The sequence below is a fragment of the Brachyhypopomus gauderio genome, chromosome 11 (assembly GCF_052324685.1).
Source record: "Brachyhypopomus gauderio isolate BG-103 chromosome 11, BGAUD_0.2, whole genome shotgun sequence".
NCBI classification, from domain to species: Eukaryota; Metazoa; Chordata; class Actinopteri; order Gymnotiformes; family Hypopomidae; genus Brachyhypopomus; species Brachyhypopomus gauderio.
Genome location: NC_135221.1, coordinates 12,035,187 through 12,056,201, shown reverse-complemented (window position 1 = coordinate 12,056,201; position 21,015 = coordinate 12,035,187). Strand labels below are relative to the sequence as shown.

The 21,015-nt window shown below is 41.2% G+C and overlaps 2 protein-coding genes across 7 annotated transcripts; one reads left to right on the top strand and one right to left on the bottom strand.

The window, feature by feature from the left end:
• The first annotated feature begins 642 nt into the window (after positions 1-642).
• On the top strand, positions 643-17,482 carry LOC143527057 (alpha-1,3-mannosyl-glycoprotein 4-beta-N-acetylglucosaminyltransferase B). Of its 4 annotated transcripts, XM_077021967.1 has the most exons (17): positions 643-769; positions 989-1,082; positions 1,358-1,402; positions 3,570-3,704; positions 3,823-3,957; positions 4,744-4,877; positions 7,403-7,449; positions 8,237-8,350; positions 9,013-9,088; positions 9,480-9,594; positions 10,464-10,594; positions 10,723-10,830; positions 11,060-11,253; positions 13,796-13,874; positions 14,443-14,518; positions 15,233-15,345; positions 16,063-17,482. In XM_077021967.1, exons 3-17 carry the CDS (start codon positions 1,366-1,368, stop codon positions 16,078-16,080), a joined length of 1,512 nt encoding a protein of 503 aa, XP_076878082.1. In that variant the 5' UTR covers positions 643-769; positions 989-1,082; positions 1,358-1,365; the 3' UTR covers positions 16,081-17,482. The 4 variants fall into 4 exon arrangements, 3 of the variants coding, with proteins under 3 accessions (XP_076878082.1, XP_076878083.1, XP_076878081.1); XR_013134022.1 differs by lacking the exons at positions 643-769; positions 989-1,082 and having other exon boundaries at positions 1,094-1,402; positions 16,063-16,494; positions 16,666-17,482; XM_077021966.1 differs by lacking the exons at positions 643-769; positions 989-1,082 and having other exon boundaries at positions 1,094-1,402.
• scocb (short coiled-coil protein b) lies at positions 16,735-20,037 on the bottom strand. Of its 3 annotated transcripts, none has more exons than XM_077021976.1 (4): positions 19,094-20,037; positions 17,961-18,030; positions 17,760-17,837; positions 16,735-17,602 (listed from the first exon to the last, which is right to left on the bottom strand). In XM_077021976.1, the coding sequence occupies exons 1-4, from the start codon at positions 19,094-19,096 to the stop codon at positions 17,460-17,462; spliced, it is 294 nt and encodes a 97-aa protein (XP_076878091.1). In that variant the 5' UTR covers positions 19,097-20,037; the 3' UTR covers positions 16,735-17,459. The 3 variants fall into 3 exon arrangements, with proteins under 3 accessions (XP_076878091.1, XP_076878092.1, XP_076878093.1); XM_077021977.1 differs by lacking the exon at positions 19,094-20,037 and adding an exon at positions 18,714-18,898; XM_077021978.1 differs by lacking the exon at positions 19,094-20,037 and adding an exon at positions 18,452-18,625.
• Positions 20,038-21,015: the final 978 nt, after the last annotated feature.

Below are 21,015 nucleotides of genomic sequence, written 5' to 3'. Positions count from 1 at the left end.
TCAATAGGCTTTATTTTTTATTTAGCTTTTATTCACTCAAGCTGTAGAGTTCAATAAAATAAATAATATTTAAATAAACTATTTTAACCTTAAGATACTCACCTTCATTTAAAATTTTTACTTATAACCAACAAAGGTAAAGTCTGTGAACAAACTAAATTAAATTCAATTAAGTTTGCTTGACAAAGCATATGTGGTACCTTTAATTAGTCTTTTTATAACGTATTATGGCCCAGATCAGTACTGAGGCATGTGGGCCAAATAACAGTTTGTAACATGTGGGCCACTTTTGGCTCACATGCAGTTTGCCAGTGCCAGTGAGCACACTGTTGCCAGAAGTGGCCCACATCCGCATGCTATCTGCCATATCTGTGCCAGAAGTGGACCACATCTGTTTTGGAACTTGTGGGCCAAATGTGCGTTTTCAATATGAGGGCCACCCTCAGGCGAAGTGTCCCGCCCCCTTAATAATAAGACACAATTATTCAGGGTTTATTTACCTCTCTATATTTATGATTCAATGAGTTACTAGTTCGCTGTGGGGCCAACCACTGGCGATCGATCGATCCCCCCCCCCCCTCTATGATAAATGTGGTATGTTTGGATTCAATTAGCATGTTATTTTTTTCCTCAGCTGGGTCACGCGGGGTCGCTGCATGCACACATTTGAGTCCATATTAGACGCACGCGACTTCCCAGCGATATCTGTACCCTTACTTGTGATTCGACGTTTTCCTGATTAATTAATTCTTATAAAGTTGCTTATGTGGTAAATTAACATGTCCTATCAATAGAGCTGGCAAGACTAAATCTGAAATATATATTATCATTCTTAGATTCTTGGCATTAACTGGCGAGCCAGTAGACTAGTATTTTATGAATTTGTCGAAGCTAATTTTATTGTGTGTTATATTTTATACTAATTTAAGTGTAATATATTTTTGGCTAAACCTCGACATTAAGTTTTCTTGTTCCTTCCTGCATGCAGGGTGACAAGACAGATGAATGTGACACGGGGTTTTGTCCACCAGAGAACCACTTCCACAGGTAGAGGGAGGTGGCACACAAGTTGGACTCGTTAAGTAAGTTGACGTGAAGTGGTGACATTTGGTTTCCCTTCATGCCGTCGGTTGACTTGCAGCGATCAAGTTCGCTTGCTGAAGATGAGAATCGACGCGGTGTTTTAACAGAACAGTGTCGAAATGATTTGCATAATTGATCATACTTAAATGGACGTTTTATTTTTGTAGTTTGATATTTTAAAGTAGAGTACTCAACGACACATTCTCTGTACCTGTACGCTTTTGCTATGAGATGAGGAGACCCTATGATAAATTTGTAGTTCTTATTCTTATAGGCGGATGTATGCTCGCCTTGTCCTCTTGGAACATCACGCAACAGGGTAAGTCCTTTAACGAAACATTCACCTTTTTGTCTGTGGAAAGGTGAATAAATACGGTATCTTGCTAAAATGTTATCAACGGAACTCACCGTGGTCGGTATACATTCAGTTTTGAATCTGGGGACCGACGACTGACATGGTGGAGGCACTTTGACAGAACAGATACAACACTAAGGGAAGACGTGAGATTGTGGCCTACGGCAATTTAGAAGCGTCCCCGACTGTTTGACTTGATAGCCGATACTAAAGCGTGTCTTGTTCTGGTTAGTTAAACAAGTATGAGAGAAACAAATAACAAATGTGTATGTCATTGTGCAGTAAATGAATGGCTACCTGATGCGCGCTGGGTTCTGTACGGTTCAGTTCTATCTGATCTTGACCGAGTCACCAAGTTTGAATAGTAAAGAAAGGACACGGATAACGTTGAACCTTTATGAGAGTATACACCACGCCTTGGTACTTTGTATTCAATAAAAAAGCTTGTCAGAAGATAAGTACTAATTAATGCCGTTTGAATTTACGCCTGATTACTAGAACTACAACTTTATGTTCAAAAGCGCTTGACTATTCCCAATAACCATAAATGAAACTTCTTTATGTAGGTCTAGTTTTTAAACAGCATTCTAGCCTACCATTAAATGGTAGACATAAAAAAACCCTTTCGCTTTGCTCCTTATGTTATTTAATGTTTTTCCTTTAATAATGATTTGCAAATAAATTTTACAAACTTATAGGTGTATTTAAATAGCTAAAGTATTTAGATGACAAACATTTAGAAAATACGTTTGTACATGTACATTTGACCATGATGACGTGTACAATAATTGTTATTCAGCATGATTTACAATGGTTAATGTTTTGCAAAAATCTACTAATTGAAAAATATTAATTTAGAACTTAACTATTACTCATTCCTCAAATATGCATTTTTACACTGTAAAACAAAGTTCTAGAAACCTTCCAATTTGCAGGAAATCGATGTATTGAAACTTAAAATTTTGTATTTGTGTAGTAGCTTGTTCAATAAGAGTGTCAGCTGTTCTGGCCATCCTGTTGAAATTTACACAAAAAGGAACAGGGATCCAAACCGTCAGTTTAAAAGGACAGTTTACATACCTGAATACATGTGGATAAAATAAAAGCAGCGTCATTTTATTACAATGACCTGCCCTGAATCTATACTCACTGTCCAGTTTATTAAGGATGCCAGTCTAGTATGTGCCTTTTGATAGGTGGACACCTATAGACTGTAGGCCATCTGTTACCATGCAGTTATCCTGCCATGCTCATGTCGTGTTCACTGGTCAGTTTTCTCATCACCAGACCACTACAGGCTGGATATTATTTGCATGTATATCATTCCCAACAAATCACTAGCACTCAGAAGGTAGTGGCATGGTAGTGTGTGTTGCTCTCATTTGTCAATTTCTGACTATGTTATCTCTTCTGGTCAAGTGTTTTGGGGAGACAGACCTCTTAAGCCAGCAGTGACGACACAGCAGTGTTGTTGGAGAATAACCACAGCGGTGCTGTTGGAGATCAGCCACAGCGGTGCTGTTGGAGATCAGCCACAGCGGTGCTGTTGGAGATCAGCCACAGCGGTGCTGTTGGAGATCAGCCACAGCGGTGCTGTTGTTGTTACAGATCAGCCACAGCAGTGTTAACAGCACAGCTTTTTTTGGTTCATTGGCTGTCACACCTTTGCTGTGACGCTGCTGTGAATACTATTAATGCTCAATTTCTCGGCTGCTTTTCATGTGTCTGATTGAAGACACTTGGTTCAGACGAACCCCGGATTAATAATTTCCATCTTGTGAAATCATGTTGTATACAGCTGAAAATTTATTATTGCTGAAAATCTGATGATTTGCTCCTCAGTTCAGTTGTGGTTGTTGTTCACTGTCATACAACAAGGAACATGTGTTTTTACAAACCCTCTCAAACTTGTAGGAGATCCAATCATGATGTTACTTTGATGAGAATAAAATCTTATGTCTTAAAAATGTATCAGTTCATTTGAGCAAATTTGCATGACATTGTCTGTTCCCATCATGGAATTTCTTTGCCAATGAATAAGAGTAGCACTAGTTTACAAGAGGGTAAATTGTTAAAGATATTGTTAAAGATTTTGGCAGTTGCATCAATGTTGTTGGGCTCTGTTGTCTAGATAAAGGGCAAGGGGTACTCCTAGAGATCTATGAGAGGCTGATGAGAGCTGAGAGACGTGGTGAAGCCTTAACATATAAGCTGCTTCAATTGTTGGAGCACCTGCAGAACTTGAATACCTCCATCAACTCCTCGGGTGGGTCCACACACATGCATGTGACAAGTCATTCAGGATCGCTTGCTTAATCTCATGTCTCAACCCCCTCCCCATGGAGGCACGCAGACTCATTCAAACTCTGTCTCTCTTCCCTCAGAAAAATGGCTGGAAAAACGTCCCGTCTTGCACATTTTGTCCTCACAGCCCAATGCGTTCCTGTACCTACCACACTTGAAGGAGCATGTGGACAGCCTGAAGCCCAATATTTACCTCAGCCAGGGACGCAGTGAAGGTCAGTGTCTATCCCTAGTTGACTTCTTCTAGTTGCTTATTTTAGTGAGTGCTTGATTGGTACAAGCTTTCTGTTGGTTCTCATTGGAACACTGTTGCCTTAAGACACACCACCACATTAAACCCATCCCATGTTTTTTGTTTTGTGAATAGGGACATGAAGAGGTTGACTGTCATCTGTGACAGTGGCAGGGAGGGAGGCAGACATGAGTGGGAGTGTTTATTTGCTGTTCGGTTTGGAAACAAAAGCTCTGTATCGAACTGGGAGTGAAGCTAAGGAAGGCAGCAAGATGCTGGCCATAATGCTCATGACGTGGCTTCTGTTTCATGTCTTCTAAGGCGATAGGAGGGGAGTACCTGTGGGCTTTAAAATAAGAGAAAGAACAAACAAGGCACAGGTGCTCGTGTTCAGTAATCAGGTGACTGGGAACAGAGCAGGTGTGTGTGTTTTTGTGTGTGTGCGCACGCATCAGTCCCTCCGTCTGGGTGCCACTGTGACTTTATCATTATTAGCCTCTTCAACTCCACCGTAACATGACATTTACATTCTAAATGTTATCTAATGGGCTCAAACAAATCACTTGAACTAAATTGTTTCTCACCATAGGGTTATTTTCACCAAGAGATAAACCATCATTGATGGTCAAGCTTGCTGCATTTTCTCACAAGCTTTGACACACTGGAGTTAATCTTTTTGTTTTATTTCTTTCTCTCTCTCTCTCTCTCTCTCTCTCTCTCTCTCTCTCTCTCTCTCTCTCTGTCTCTCTGTCTCTCTCTGTCTCTGTAGTATCCCTGGTGTTGGGGATACCCACTGTACGCAGACAGAAGGAGAGTTACCTGGTGAACACTGTGAACTCTCTTCTCTATGACCTCACCCCGGAACAGAAGAGTGAAATCCTCATTATCATCTTTGTTGCTGAGGTAAACCTGAATGGATACTCAAAATATTTTATAGATTTTCTATGTTTCTCTACTGCTTTGAGTCTATTTCCTGGTGTGTCATCAAGTGTTGTATTAAATATAGACTGTTACAGACAGTAAGACATTAATTAAGAATATTCAAATTAGAATGACTTTAGTGTTTCAGATAACTCAAGCACTTCCTTAAAACCTTTGATTAATTTCACTTTTTCATTCCAAGTGTTATGGACATATTTGTTCACAGGGGTGATTTAACTTACAATAGATTTATTAACATATACTTAATATACACATATTTACATGTGGCATTTGTTAATTTACACTACTCACAAAAAGCTACGGATATTTGGCTCTCGGGTGAAATTTATGGAAAACCTCAATTTCATGCTACAGTGATGTTATTTCATGAAAGTTGGGCATTTAAGTAGAAGCATGCAATGTTGATTTCCTCATCTCAAACAATTTATTGAAACAAAAGTCAGCGGTGAGTACACCCAAACAAAGAACGTCAGTGTCTCAATAACTTATGGGCCCCTGAGCAATTACAGCTTGACAACGACGTTCATGCTGTTCACAAGTTGACTTAATGCCTCCTGAAGGGCGGCATTAAGGGTCATTGAGGTTCTGGGTTACAGAGTTACGAGCCTCTACAGGGCGACTCGGCTGATCGCATAGGTTTTCAATGGGATTCAGGTCTGGAGAGAGTGCAGGCCACTACATCTGAGGTACCCCAGTCTCCACCAGACGTTCCCTAATGGGGCGACCTTGATGAAGTGGAGCATTGTCGAGCATGAAGATGAAGTTATGACTGTGTTGTTTATGCAGAGACACAATGACTGGAATGATTAATTGTGTTATTCAAGTAGTATGCGCTTGTCACAATGTGTAGAACAGTTCTGTATTGACACACCTGCCCACACTGTAACATCACCACCAAAGGTTCATCTGGTGACAACAGCCTCGCAGTGGTGGTTTACTGTTCAACAATTGTAAAGTGTTGTCTTGGTCTCATGATGTCAAAATGTGAACAGCATGATGAGGAGGTCTGTTTAAATACCACTTCTAATTGGACCAAGAAATGTATTGGTTGATTCATGGATCAAACACCTCTTGTGAATTTTGCCATTGTGAATTTTGCTCCATATTGGAGAACAGCAAGTTGCGTGAAAAAGTAATGAAAGATTGAACAGTTGGACACGTGCATTCAAAGGTTTGGAGAAGGTCATATTAAGTTCACCTGTAAAGGTTGGGGGACATTTTAGATTCATTCTGAAATTTCAGCTGAAATACAAATATCACTAACTTCTTGTGAGTAGTGTATATTAGTACATGCTGTTAAATGTTAAATGTTTTTGTTAAATGCCTCAGGAATTCAGAGAAGCCTTCTTCTGTTCCTAAGGCTTTTTGTTCTATTGTATCCAGAGCATATGGTGTCATAAAAGAACAAAACAGCTAGTTTCAAATCATTGTTCATCATCACATTGGTGAACATTTGTCCTTCCACCAACAATGATAGGAACTTAAAGTTATGAAATCCAAGAAAGCACCAGGTGGCCTATTAAACATGGTGAATCAAGATAATTATCATCATCATCCTTCTGTTTTTCCTGGTGAGGGTCATAAAGGTAGCAGCCTTAAAATATCTACAAATACATTTTTCCAAGCGACAATTTATCCCTAGCTTATATTATGGGATCCCTAGCTTATATTTATTGATCTTATTTTTTGGTCATACCTTGTAACCATAGGTGAGAATTGACATGTAGAGGAAGTGTCCATTTTTGTCTCATACTTCCTCTTTTCTAAGTGAGCATGTCAAAATATCAGAGATGCCACCTCTGGCCCTCAGTTCGGCACACAATTCCTTAATATTCAAGGCCTTAATATTCTGGCCTTGAAACCCACAAATGGGAGTGGAGACATGGCACCAGTTTGGCAGAGGCAATACCCAGAGTGAATGACTCCGATTTGACACCACTGTGTTCAAACAGATACTCCACATAGCAGCCCGCGAGGTCCGTAGTTCTGCATCGCCTCCCACTGTTTTACTCTATGGTGCATGGTTATATGCATTTTTGATGTCCGAGCACTCTGGCATAGTTGGGGTTGGCATACTCATACACTAGAGCAGGCCCACTGTAGCATGAAACTGCACTGTTCCTCATTTATCCTACATCCAGCTGTCATGTGAGACTCCTCTCCAGTTCCCCGATTCCTCCAGTACTCCTCATGAAGCCACACAAGCTTAGAAGGTAGTTACAGATCAATCATAATGAACAGAACAACAAATCAGCACCTGAAAGGAAGTTACAGATCAATCATAATGAACAGAACAACATTCCAGAATGTGAATCTGCTGCTGTTGCTACATACATATAAGAACCTGTACCTCACATCCATTAATTAACTGACTCTAGACTCAGGTGTCTAATTATATCATTTCTCTTCGTTCCTTTCCTCTTTTTATGTCTGCCGGTCACTGTTCACAGAAAATGAGCCTAAAATGTTTTTTTTCCCCCTTACAGACTGACAGCGCCTTTGTGAGCAGTGTGGCAGAGAAAATTAAACAAAAGTAAGTGAGTTTTGATTTTCTTTAAATGCTCTTTTTGCTCCTCAGTCACTGAGGTCAAGTGGACGGCGTTCGTTAGCTCCCTAACTCAGCAGGCGGCCATGTTTGTTCTGCCTATGCCTTGTTTGTGTGGCACGCTTCACTGCTGCACACAAATGAAACATTAACAAATGCATCAGTCTAGTAGGAGGAAGACTGCTACACCAGATCTTCCTATGGATGACGGAAGTGAGTTATGTCTCATGTCTCAATGTCAGACCAGTTTGCCAAACTGGAGCAGATAACACACTAAAATAGTCATCAAACTCCTAATAAGTAGACAAGCTGTTTTACCTAGACAAACACCTTCATACAGTTTCATATGACAGCAGAAAAAGCAGCATATACCATGGAGACAGAGGCTGAAATATTTGACATGTAAGACCAAAATTTTTGTTTTACTGTACACAAACTTCAGAAAAGGGATAAAAACTTAGGCCAAGTTAGGCCGATTTTCTCAGAGTTTCTCACAACCACATACAGCATTGCATCCTGTCTTAAGATCGAACCATCACTTGTAGACAACAGTCAGCAGACAGCATGCTAATGAGGCATGTAAGAGATAAGGTTGTAATGAGAGCCAGACACTAAATCATGTGTGCTATGTGCCCTTCCTTTACATCCAGAAGCCATATCAGTGTATATTGAGCTAGTATTTTATACTTTGCATATTACATTACATCTGCTTTAGCAAATAATCCTTTTGTTCTTTTGTTCTTACATCTCTCTGTGTATGTGTGTGTGTGTGTAGTTTTCCAGATGATGTATCATCTGGCCTTATTGAAGTAATCTCTCCCTCTCCCTACTACTATCCAAACTTCACTAATCTGAAGGAAACCTTTGGTGACTCAAAAGATAGAGTCAAGTAAGTATTTCTTCTCTTCTTAGCACTCATTATTAGAAACATCTTTCTACCACCGATATTCGCAATGCATTTTATACATTTACAGACTGTAGTCCATCTGTTAACATGGTCAGTTTGTAACTGACCCTATATATCTCCGGTCAGTTTCTGACCACTGCTGACAACATATCGGATGGCAAACCATTCTCAGCACAACGGTGACAGACATTATAGTGGGCTAGCAGTGGATGATGTACTGACATGACTACATCAAGCACAGAAGATCTTGTACATGTCTTTGTCACTGCTGCAGGGTTGCCACCTCTCACGCATTGAGCGTGAGACACACACATTTGACTGTCTTCACACGCTCACACGCCACACATCCGATTTCTCACACCGAAAAAAAATCCACTGATCCACATCTATGATTCAATGAGTTACTAGTTCACTGTGGCGCCAACCACTGGCAATCGATTGATCGTGGTATAATACTTAATTTGTGTCTAATTTACGCTCGCCACCACACCCCCCACCCCCCCAGGTTCAAATCTCAGTCCAAGTGATCTTGAAAAGTTGGCAACCCTGCTCCTGGAGTTTTGTCTGCCACCTAATACTTATTGAGAAGTACATAAAACAAATACCTAAATACATAAAATATCTAATACATATTGTGGTTGTAGATGGAGGACCAAGCAAAACCTGGACTACAGTTTCCTCATGCTGTATGCCCAACACAAGGGAGTATACTACATTCAGGTAAGATTAGTTTAAAAACTCCTTTGTCCTGTACAACTCCTCTTTGCAGGGGAGGAGGGGCCACAGAAAAACGGACTGATCAAATCAAAACACTAACCGGACTACATGCAGTAACTTAAAGGCTCATTATAACATAACCAGTGCAATAACATTTTAAACAGAGTGCAATAATTATGTGCAATACCTATTTGGCTCGTATATTCTATTGTTTTTCTATTGTTTTTTTAGTTTTTGGTTGGATTTTTAGTATTCTATTGTTTTTCTATTTAGTTTTGTTGTGGCAGATCTATCTATCTATCTATTTTATCTATCTAATCTAATCTAATCTAGACACCAATAACTGAAACCTTGATTTGTAGTCAATTTGTTACATGTTGTGTGTGTATTTCAGCTGGAGGATGATATTGTGGCAAAGTCAGGCTACACTGAAAATATAAAGGCACATGTTCAAGAGGTGATCGGACAGCAATGGCTTTACCTGGAGTTCTCTCAGCTGGGATTTATTGGTTTGTCTCTTTTCATCTCATCTAATCTCATCTCCTCGAATCTCATCTCCTGTGCTCTTTTCTCATCCCTACGCCATTTTATCCAAAGCTCACAAGCTTGACTGGTACAGCTTAACCTACACAGCAGGGAGTGTATCTTTCTATTGTTTCTGGTCATGTTGACTGTCACTGTGAAGCTTTTCTCATCAGTTCAGGGGAGTGTTGTGTCTGAAAGAGAAACAGAAAGCCTTTGTCTCACTTGTTCTTGGGTGTCCTACAACTTCAGGGTATAGATAAAGTCACACTAGCCATGGACAAAATTTTGATTTTATAGGTGGGGGGGATACAAATGGCTTGAGAACTGGGGTGCGGGGTTTACCAAAACTGGCTTTTGAAAAAGTGCAGGGGACATGTCCCCCCCCCCCCCCCCCCCCCCCCCCAAATTACGTCCATGTCACTAGCACACAGTTCACTTCCGGCCCAGCTGCTGCAGAAGTGTGTGTGTGTGTGTGTGTGTGTGTGTGTGTGTGTGTGTGTGTGTGTGTGTGTGTGTGTGTGTGTGTGTGTGTGTGTTGCGTGTGACATACCAGCTTGAGTCAACACAGGGTAAGGAATCCTGTTATCTGCTGGGTTAGGGTTACACCCAGCCACAGGTCAAACCTGTACAGATGCAAAAACAGACCTACCCCGTCTTGCCCTCTCCCACGTATGCTGATGCTTCAAGCAGACTATCGTCATAGCTGTGATTTGCTTCATTTCAAATTGAAAGCCACAGGAATGGAGATGATAGGAGATGAGACACACCCTGGACGAGACATGTCAGTTCGCCTAGAAGGGCTGCTACATCCTGGTTCTTTCTTCCCCCTGTTCACCTCTCTCGATACTTACAGGGAAGCTGTTCCGCACTTCAGACCTGCCCACTATTGTCGAATTTTTCCTGATGTTCCACAAAGACAAACCCATTGACTGGCTGCTGGATCATATCCTCTGGGTCAAAGTGTGTAACCCAGAGAAGGATAGCGTGAGTTGTATTCTCTCCCACTCCAGTTAAAATTGTAATAATAATACCTTATCAGTATTATTTTATACATTACGTTATATTTGGTGATAGGCACTTGAACTGGTTTGGTGCTGTGGACCTGTTTGCAGAAACACTGCAGTAAGGAGAAAGACAACATGAAGCGCACTTTCAAACCCTCCTTGTTCCAGCACGTGGGTCTGCATTCCTCCCTCCCTGGCAAAATTCAGAAGCTAAAAGTGAGCCCTGTGTTTCTCCTCATTTCACAAGATACAGTATCTTTGTGTTTTGGTTATTTACAAATGTATCATGTGCATCTCTTGAACTGTAAAATTCTGTGTAATCTTATGAAACACAAAATTCTAATGGTTTACTCAGAACTTTAGTAGTGGTTTAGTGTAATGGAATCTCACACGCCCGCGTGTGCGTGTGTGTGTGTGTGTGTGTGTGTGTGTGTGTGTAATTTAGGATAAAGACTTTGGAAAGCAAGTTCTATTCAAGGCCCATGCGAACCCTGCCGCTGTGCTGAGCACCACTCTGAAGCATTACCAGAGCCATTCGCTGGAGCGGGCGTACCGGGGCGAAGATTTCTTCTGGGCTCTCACTCCAGTACGAGGAGACAACATCTTCATCACCTTCACCAAGCCTCAGTCTGTCAAAAGGTGAGAGGGCGTGGCTTCTCCATCAAGTTCTCCTCCCTCCAGAAGAGGTAAAACACAGACACTTGGTGTTCTGCAGCCAAACAGCTGCCATAAATCTCCTGAACAGGTAAAGAGCAATCCATTTGCCAGTTGAGAAACCAGAGTTAATTGTTTGGTTTAGGCTATACAATGGCATGGTTTGTGCCATGCTTTGACGCACACACTCCTATTGCCCCATAACTGAAAACAAAGAATCAGATGCATATTTTAATTATCATCATCAAGGGTAATTTTCCCAAACCTAAACTGAACTTAAGTCTAAAAAGAATCTCCAATGTTGAATCACTTTTGACTTTGGTCCGAGGTGTCCAGGGAACCATTCCTAAATGCGGTCACCATGTTTTGTTTATTTCTTTTTTCTGCTTTGAGGACATGTTCTCATTTCCTAGGCCAATACTGATGGGTGGAGAAATGAGTATTGAATGTCTGGATGTTTTGGAACCTGGGATTGAGTGTCTTGCTCAAGGCTACAGTGGGAGTTATCAGAGGACAAACACTTCTAGCTGAACTAGGTAGTCTGTCCCACCCAGAAACTGACCCTGATACCCCCCACTGTAGGCTGAATATGTGACAAAATATGGTTGCCAGATATCCAGAGTTTTGAGTGTTGAGTGTTTCACTTTTACACCCAGATATTTAGAATGGGTCATCTTTGTTTTATACACACTTCACTTAATTGAGCTGGTGTATATGAGTGTGATGCAGATATGTTTACTTGGTCCAATTCTATTCATGGGCTAGTGCCCAGTAATACGCTCTGTGTTATTCAGTATTATGGCATATATTGAACCATTGTTTAGCGGTTCTTTATAAACAAAGACCAGTGGTGTTAACCAACAGTACAAAACAAACTCATTTAAGTTCAGAACTTGCTGATGGCAGAAAGGGACTGAGAAATAGTGAGTTAGAGAAATAGTCTTTAAAAGTCTTTATACTCCATGAATTAAAGAAAGCATAACATCGAGTTGGCAAAACACATAAAAGAACATGGCAAACACACTGAGAGTAAGAATTGAAGGCTTAGCGACACGGATGGCTACGAGCGTCGTCATTGGCTTAGTGCAGGCAAACGATATACAGCATTGGACTCAGGATCCTGTGGACAGAAGGAGATACAAGGAACAAACAAGACACATGTGCACATGATTATATAATTAGTGCTCAAGAGAATGGGAGCAGAGCAGGTGTGCACGTGTGTGAGCGCATGTGCGTATGTGTCAGTGGACGTGTCCCTTGGGCTGAGTGCCTGGCGCACCGTGACTTTACAGCTTTACAAAAATTGCAATAAGCAATGCAGTGTCTTAGTCAGCTCCATTATAGACGTCCAGATTAGACAACTGAGAGAGACCTGCAAGATAAAATTAACTCAGGAACAGAAGTGGTTTTTTTTTTTTTTTTTTTTTTTGGCGTTCAAGTGATTTGTTTTAAACTGAAAGCAGCAGAGAAATCGCTGCACTCTTTCCAACCCGTCTACCAATTCATTAGAAAGAAGCTAGAATGACACAAAGGAGCTGAATCAGATATGCAAAATTTTTGCAATGGAGCAAAATTCTACTTGAAAGTGGTTCCCCAAGAGGGCTGCATATCGTTGTTCTGAAATGAAATCTACCTTGCCAGATGTCAGAGCTTCAAGGTTCAGAAGGGCCAGACAGAGAGAAGCACTACAGTCACCACAATGACAGTGGAACTTTATTCAGTGAACCACTGCCGTCTAATACCGTGAGATGCATTTTGTTCTTAGGTTTCGCATTGTGAGCATATTAACTCCTATGTAGGCAGCTTTTGTGCAGGGTGTGGGCTAGGTCAAGTGACATTATCTGGAGATAGCACCATTGTTATTAAAGTTTCACCCAAAACCAAGAGCCCATATTGAATGAGGTAACCTAGCCCTGCAATGGAAGACAATCAGTCCCAGATTCGGCCTACTGAAACCACAGAAGGGCAGGATGTAGCCGTGACATTTGTGCACAAGCATGCAGGTGACACGAAGTGTCTCTACACTCCTGAACGTGGGCTCGCTTCCTGTAGTATTGGGCTCCCATCTCCTTGTCATCTTCAAGTTCAGAGGTAGCATGTTGTCCATTGGCGTTCATGTCATCCAGTGGTCATAGCCCGAAAAGTCTGGAACATTTTATCTCAGTCTCTGACATAATTCTTCCATTTCACTTTAAACATTTAAAGACTCCAACTTAAAAGCTTTCAAGTGTAAGCCGCCCTCTTCCTGCTAATGTTAGTGTGTGGAGGTTTGGAGTTTTGGAGGAGTGGTTGTTGTTCATTGTTATGTGATTTGGTTGGGTTTTTTTTTTTTTGCGGGGGGGGGGGGGGGGGGGGGGACTTGCATGTTGATCTTGTTTGAATGTCACTTGTGTAATCATTACTTCTGTTTACAAAATCATTACAGCACATGCAATAATTTAAATCATATCACACATCTAAAACTAGAAATGCAGATAATATATTTGTGGTTTTTTTTACTTCCTCTCCCTCCTTCCTGTCTGTGTAGGTACCTATTTCGAAGTGGAAATATTGAGACAAATGGGGATAAGTTTTACAACACCACAGTGGAGGTGCTGCCTAGTGACGTAAGTGGCATGTGAACTGTTTAGTGATCAAATTACCCTAGTGCCATTCAGAGTGATAGGGTTAGCACACTATATCCAGTGACACAGGTCTGTCCACTAGCTGTGTGTGTGTGTGTGTGTGTGTGTGTGTGTGTGTGTGTGTGTGTGTGTGTGTGTGTAACCTATTGCTATTTTTACCACCTATCTCTGTCATTGACCTTTATTACTAGACAGATTCACTGTGTGTGTGAATGTAGTGTATGCTTTGTGAGTTTGCATGCGTTGTGAGTTTCTTTGCTTTGTGCAGTGCCATCCTCTTTAACTGAGCACTAGAAGTGACCATCCTACACTTTTCCAGCTTAGCTATTTCATTGTGTGTCTCCATCCCCATTGTCTCTCTGCTACTGCTTTAAGGCACACCATTAATACTTTGTTGTCGTCGACACTGTCATTGTTAATACTTCATCTTCTTTCATTCGGTCACTCATTAGTTGCATAACCAGGCAGTCTGTTATGGAGCAGCTGTGTAGCCCGAGGCGCTGCAGACAGCCGACTCTTTCTCAGGCACCGTGCCCACTCTGCATTTCAGGCCTCGGTGAGACAGCAGGTGGAAGAAGGTCTGCTCCAATGCTGCAAACCCTCGACTGATGGCTTTGCTGTGATAGGTACTTCACACTCCTTTCTTCTAGATGTGCCGGGTGCTTCATGTGTTCCCATTCACGTCACGTCATTCATTTACATGAGAATTTGAATGGTTGTGATAGAATGTGGTAGAGCAGCACCTTGCCCAGAAAAGGTGATGCAACACGTCCAGAGTCAGAGCTGTTGAAGGAAAGCAGTGTGGCAGGTGTTAGAATGGAAACATTTGTACTTACGTCTACTCGTTTGCAACTGGACCGGAATCATTTATCACACATAAACTGCACCTTCTGCTACTGCTGTAACCACTGCATCCTGTGTGTGTTTGGGTGGGAGGGAGAGGAGGGTAAAAAAACTCTAAACCTAGAAACGAAATCATTATACCCAAATTTTGTTGTTGTGTTAAAGGTTTTCATCAGCTGCTCTCTTTTCTTGGGTTTCGTGTGTTTAGAATTCAAGGATCATCACATAGACATGCATGTATGATATAAAGTCCTCAGAGTCCGTTCTAACCAACTTCCCAGTAAACCTGTACCTGGTATTGAGTGATGTTAATGACTTGGCTTGGTCCACGTGTGATGGGACATGAGAGAGCATAAAAACGTACACCTGATCTCAAGGCTTTGAGTGCTGGATTAAGAAACACGGGTCTAATGTTCAAACATATTAAAGCATATTAGTCTTTACTTTTAACAAAATATAAGTGATTCAATACCGGTGGTGTCTGTGTGTATGTGCAGGCTCCTTTGTGAACGGAGTAGCTGAAGGAGTGATGGACACAGCCTTGCGTGAGCTATCTGCCATCCGTCTTCTTATCCATTCTGATTCGGATGTCTGGGTCCTGCTGAGTGAGGTGAGCCTCTCTCCATCCCTCTTTTTATGTTTTGTGGAAATAAATTCAGCAGGTACAATGAATAATGTCTCATGTCTTGTCAAGACAGAACATATTTACTTAGCAATTGTTTATGTATTGACAGAAAGCATTATTTGTAATTCTATTGTACATTTAAGTAGGGACTTTATGTAGTCTCAGTGTTAACTTCCCAGAGCAAACCTAATTAAGACTACTGTTTTAAAACAAATAGACCACGCAGGTGTGTCATGTCATGGTGTGGCTTGATTCTTTGAACTACGAATGAATTTTTACAGAATTAGTGTTATGGTTTGTCTTTGTCAACATAAACCTTGTTTGTCAAGGCAAATGAAAGGCCTGCATGATTTCATACCCTGCCACATAGTCAGGCACCAATTGGTTTCTCAGGAAACAAAAATATATAGCTGTATCCATAGTACTTCTGGACAGTAGTATCATTTTGAATATTGTTCCATATCTTCATATACAATTAATTCATTGTTGCATATTAACTTTTAATTTAATTGAATTGTTTTGTTTTCAGAACCATATGTTAAAGCTGTAGTCATCTGCTTGCTTCAGATAAAAAGGAGTTGATAAAAAAAATACAAAGTTTAGTTGCATTCAGAAGCTTGTTGGTGCAAAGATCAAGCACATACCAGTTCAGTTCATGAACGCTCAGGTTTGGTTAAGACTTACTTCCCGTCTCTCTGACAGATCTTCATTAAAGTTTGATGAGGTGAAGTGGGAAGAGGACAACGAACATTGCAACTGTGGTCCTTTACTGAGCAACAGCACACCCTGCTGGTCAGGAAGCCTCCATTAAGACACTCATCCACGAATAAGCACAGAATCCGTGGGACCTTTCTGCGCAAAACACGAGAATTGACATTTTAAAGATTTTTGCTTCACTTTTTCGGAAGGTGTATGGCATGTTGGCATGTGCTTTGCTAACACTAGCACCACTTTGTCTCTGGACTGAAACTGTTGTTGTGTAACTGGTTGTAGCAACTCCTTTGCAATATTTTCAAGTTTCCTCAGGTTGGAAGTATTTCCAATGAATCTCTTCAGCTAGTACACACTCCAGGGGACCCAAGTTTTGTACATTTTTAGATTTATCAGTTCAAATCCACCTACCTCACCACACTGGTAAGTCTGTGATTTTAGTCAGCTTAAAGTAACCAGACTTGACATTTGTCATTTTTAAAACACAAATAAGTTATTAACAAAGCTCCATAATAAATTAAATTAGGTATGTTGAGACAGAATGTTGTACTGCACCCATAGCCCTAGTTCTGATAATACTGACATTATGTCCAGGTGAGACAAGGAGAACTGAAGAACCAAGACTCCATAACCCACTGCAGGACTTACAAAATGAGAACTAAATCGAAGGCAAATCAAAACATATTTATTAAAACAGACACTAAAAAAAATACCAATGGTAAAATACTGCACAGATATTAAATAGTGGCCAGAGTTTAGGGTGTGCACACATTTAAAATGTTGGCCTGTAAAATCCTCTAGTGAAAAGCACCAGGAAAAGGTTATAAATGTCTTCCCCTGAACAGAATGTTGGTTAATTAATCCAGTTGTTTATAGTGTAGAAGTGACACAGTGCAACAGCACCAGCTTCCAAGTTTGTACCGTCACTCATGCTACCACTGACAAAATAACAGCTAATAAATAAAATGCAAAAACAGAAACTTGAAAATAATGAAATAAAATGAAAATAATGAAATCAATGCAGTTCCTTTAGTCATGTGAAAGGAGTAATTTCTCATTGTTAATTTTAATACTCTGCCCTAACATAAGGCAAAAAAATCTTATAGAAAAACGGGAAAAGAATTGAATAAAATAGATTTTTCTTCATTTAAGCCATGTCTGGAAATATATGCAGCACAAAAATCACTATGTCAAGTAGCATCCTTAGAATGTATAAACCTTACAATGACAGTGGTATTCAAGAACGTCTATGGTAGCAGAAACACCAAACAAATGTAAACATTTCCATGAGCCATTTCAGCTGTTTGGGTAAAACTAAATATTGTGAATAATGTAAACTCTAGTATGGTGGCAGGTAATTCCTGACTCAGGAGGAGAAGCATTCTCCTTTACTTCCGTTTACTTTTGGAGTCAGTGGTTTGAAAAACACTGGATGCAGACATGAGATTTTCTATGTACTGGCCCAGAACTTGGTTCTCCGACTTGAGCTTAAGGTTCTCTTCCTTTACAGCATCCACCCGTGAGGAGAGATCTGAAAGACAGGACACAAGTTACACCCTAAAGTTCCAAATGTCCAAGACATCTAACAAATTCCATGTTAAATGTTATCTGTCTAAAATGTGTATGTCACTACAGCAGGGATGACATTGACCACAAAATCGGGCTCCATGTGAATCATCTTGTCCTACCCTCTAGAGTATTTTGCAGCTCCAGGACCTGGTTTATGAGCCTTGTCTTCTCAAACTCCACCTGGTTTTCCATATCACCTGGAAGACGGCAAAGTCTCAGAGCTCTTTTACACTTTCTCAGAATCAGTCTGTAATGAATAGAGTGACTTGTGACTTTTTAGTTTAATAGGTTTCTACTACTCAAATTAGTGTTTGCCTTACCGTCCAGCTCTGAGCTCATGGTGAAATAATCGTCTTCCTTTTTTAAATGCAGGACAGCGAATACCGCTAGCTGAAATAAAAAGGGTGTAGACCACAATGTACATTACCTCGTTGGCCATAAGAGTTGGCTTATTAGCTAGGTACTTCTTATTACACTAACCACGTAGCTAAAGCTCTGGGGTGTACTTGTCATGTTTCACAATGGCGGAAAGCTAACAGATATACATTAACACAGAACATCTAACCTTGTATTTTACCTCCTCAGCTAGCTACCCCAATCGAAACAATACAGCAATCCTCATTGCCCAGCTTACTAGTGAAGCTAGCGCGCTAACAAGCTAACTTTGCTGCATATAGGAACTAAATACATTCGATAGCATCACTTGCCTTGTTAGCCACTTAGCTAGCGTCAGCTATTTAGCCAGCTAGCTAACACAGAACAGGGACCGGGCAGACTAAAATGCCACAAAACACTGACTACAAAGACGAACCGTAAAGCGAATTCAACCATTGCGTTAGACTGTAGCGCGGCTATCTGGTTAACTAGCTTAATGCTGAAGGACGTAACGTTAGCCGGCGCAGTCGTCGGCTCCAACGGACTAAACAGCTGACGTGGTAAACAAACCCAGCAAAGTGCTGATTTTTGTGGTTTTGTAAGTCTGGCGTGCTGCAGCGGTTTCTATCACCGTCTTTCCTTCCTATGCAGCCTAAAGTAAAGCGCATCTTTACAGCTACCAAAAAATAGCTACGTACCTTAATAGCGGAATAAAAACTGATGTGAAATTACGCCCGACGGCCTCGCAGAATGGCTGTGTCAGCCACAGGCGGCGTGAAAGCGGCTATGATTTCGCTCAGACCACTTAATCACGACAGCGCTGTCTGGGTCAACCTTTCTCTTTCTGAACCCTTCAAACTTACTGGACCCTTAAACCTTATCCTGAAAATGCACCTGCCTTTTTGTAGTGTTATTATACCCTAAGCTAGTAATACACTGTTTTGTCTACGATATTTAAATAGAAATACACTTTCTATAACGTAGTATTGTAATATTAATTAATATACAAAATAGATGTGTAATATTACATTTTCTGGCTGATGTTTTGGTCACTTTGGCATTTTGTCAGTTCGCTCACCATAGAGGTATGATGCGGTGTCTACAACCCACAGAAGTTGCTCAGGTAGTGCAGCTCATCCAGGATAGGTGCAAGAAGGTTTGCTGTGTCTGTCAGCACAGTGTCCAGAGCATTGAGCAGTACACCAGGAGACATGGAGGGGGCTGTAGGAGGGCAACAACTCAGCAGCAGGACCACTAACTCCTCCTATCCACAAGGAGGAACAGGAGGAGCAGTGCCAGAGCTTTCAAAATTACCTCCAGCAGGCCACTAATAACCATGTTTCTGCTAAAACTGTCAGAAATAGACTCCATGAGGGTGGTATGAGGGCCCAACGTCCAGAAGTGGGGCTTGTGTTTACAGCCCAACACCATGCAGGGCGATTGACATTTGCCATAGAACACCAAGATTGGCAGAATCCCCATTTGCACCCTGTGCTCTTCACGGATGAGAGCAGATTCACACTGAGCACATGACAAAGCCTGGAGACGTCGTGGAGAATGTTCTGCTGCCTGCAACATCCTCCAGCATGACCGGTTTGGCAGTGGGTCAGTAATGATGTGGGGAGGCATTTCTTTAGAGGGCCACACAGACCTCCATGTGCTAGTCAGATGTACCCCGACTGCCATTAGGTACCGGGATGAGATCCTCAGACCCATTTTGAGACCATATGCTGGTGCAGTGGGCCCTAGGTTCCTTCTGATGCATGGCGATGCTAGGCCTCATGTGGCTGAAGTTCCATCAGCGGTTCCTGCATGATGAAGGCATTGATGCTATGGACTGGCCTGCCCATTCTTCAGACCTGAATCCAATCGAGCACATCTGGGACATCAACCAATGCCACGTTGCACCACAGACTGTCCAGGAGTTGACTGACACTGGAGATTCCTCAGGAGAACATCTGCTGTCTCATCAGGAGCATGCCCAGGCTTTGTAGAGAGGTCATACAGGCACATTTTAACTTGTCTTGAGGAATTTCCATTGAAGTTGAATTAGCCTGTCATTTGATTTTCCACTTTGATACTAATGTAATATTGATTTACATTAATATTTTTTGTTATTTTGTTCTCAAAGCATTCCACTATGTAATAAAGTTTTTCAACTGGATTATATATATTATATATATAATATATATATATATATATATATATATATATATATATATATGTATGTGTGTGTATGTGTGTGTATGTGTGTGTATGTGTGTGTATGTGTGTGTATGTGTGTGTATGTGTGTGTGTGTGTGTGTGTGTGTGTGTAAAAGAGAGAGAGAGAGAGCAACAACTGTCTATGCAAATAGATTTATTTATGTGTATAATATTATTTAAACAGAAGCACTTGCTTTGATGGCTAATGAAGGACCCTGGGTCTGAAACGTCTCTCTGGAAACTTTGTGTTCTTTACTAGGTAGGAAACGTACGGAGCCCGTAAGGTGACATCATGTAAAAAAATAATAACGCGTGGCCACGCCTTACTAACGCGTGGCCACGACTTACTAACGCGTGCGAACGACTTACTAACGCGTGGCCACGATTTACTAACGCGTGCGAACGCCTTACTAACGCGTGCGAACGAGATAATTAACGCGTGCTAACGAGATAATTAACGCGTGCGAACGAGATAATTAAGTATTACTTTATATAAAGCCAGGTTTATCTTCCTTGGGCAGTCAGTTAGTGTACATCCCCTCCTTGGCAGTCAGTTCACGAACAACCCTGGGATCTACTTGTTTTGCTGTGAAAAAATTAACTTTGTTGCCGCGCGTGAAAGGCGACATTAGTATCTCGTTCCCACGCCTTAATGATCTCGTTCCCACGCGTTAATTATCTCGTTCCCACGCCTTAAATATCTCGTTCACACGCGTTAGTAAGTCGTGGCCACGCGTTAGTAAGGCGTTCGCACGCGTTATTTTATTTTTTACATGATGTCACCTTACGGGCTCC

Coding starts and splice junctions, on each gene's coding strand:
- scocb (XM_077021976.1), bottom strand. Junction 17,838..17,960: donor CATGAGCTCAGAGCTGGACG/GTAAGGCAAACA, acceptor GCCGTCTTCCAG/GTGATATGGAAAACCAGGTG. Junction 17,603..17,759: donor GCTGCAAAATACTCTAGAGG/GTAGGACAAGAT, acceptor CCTGTCTTTCAG/ATCTCTCCTCACGGGTGGAT.
- LOC143527057 (XM_077021966.1), top strand. CDS start 1,315: ATGAGGAGACCCTATGATAAATTTGTAGTTCTTATTCTTATAGGCGGA. Junction 8,351..9,012: donor GACTCAAAAGATAGAGTCAA/GTAAGTATTTCT, acceptor TTGTGGTTGTAG/ATGGAGGACCAAGCAAAACC. Junction 13,875..14,442: donor TGGAGGTGCTGCCTAGTGAC/GTAAGTGGCATG, acceptor TCTGCATTTCAG/GCCTCGGTGAGACAGCAGGT.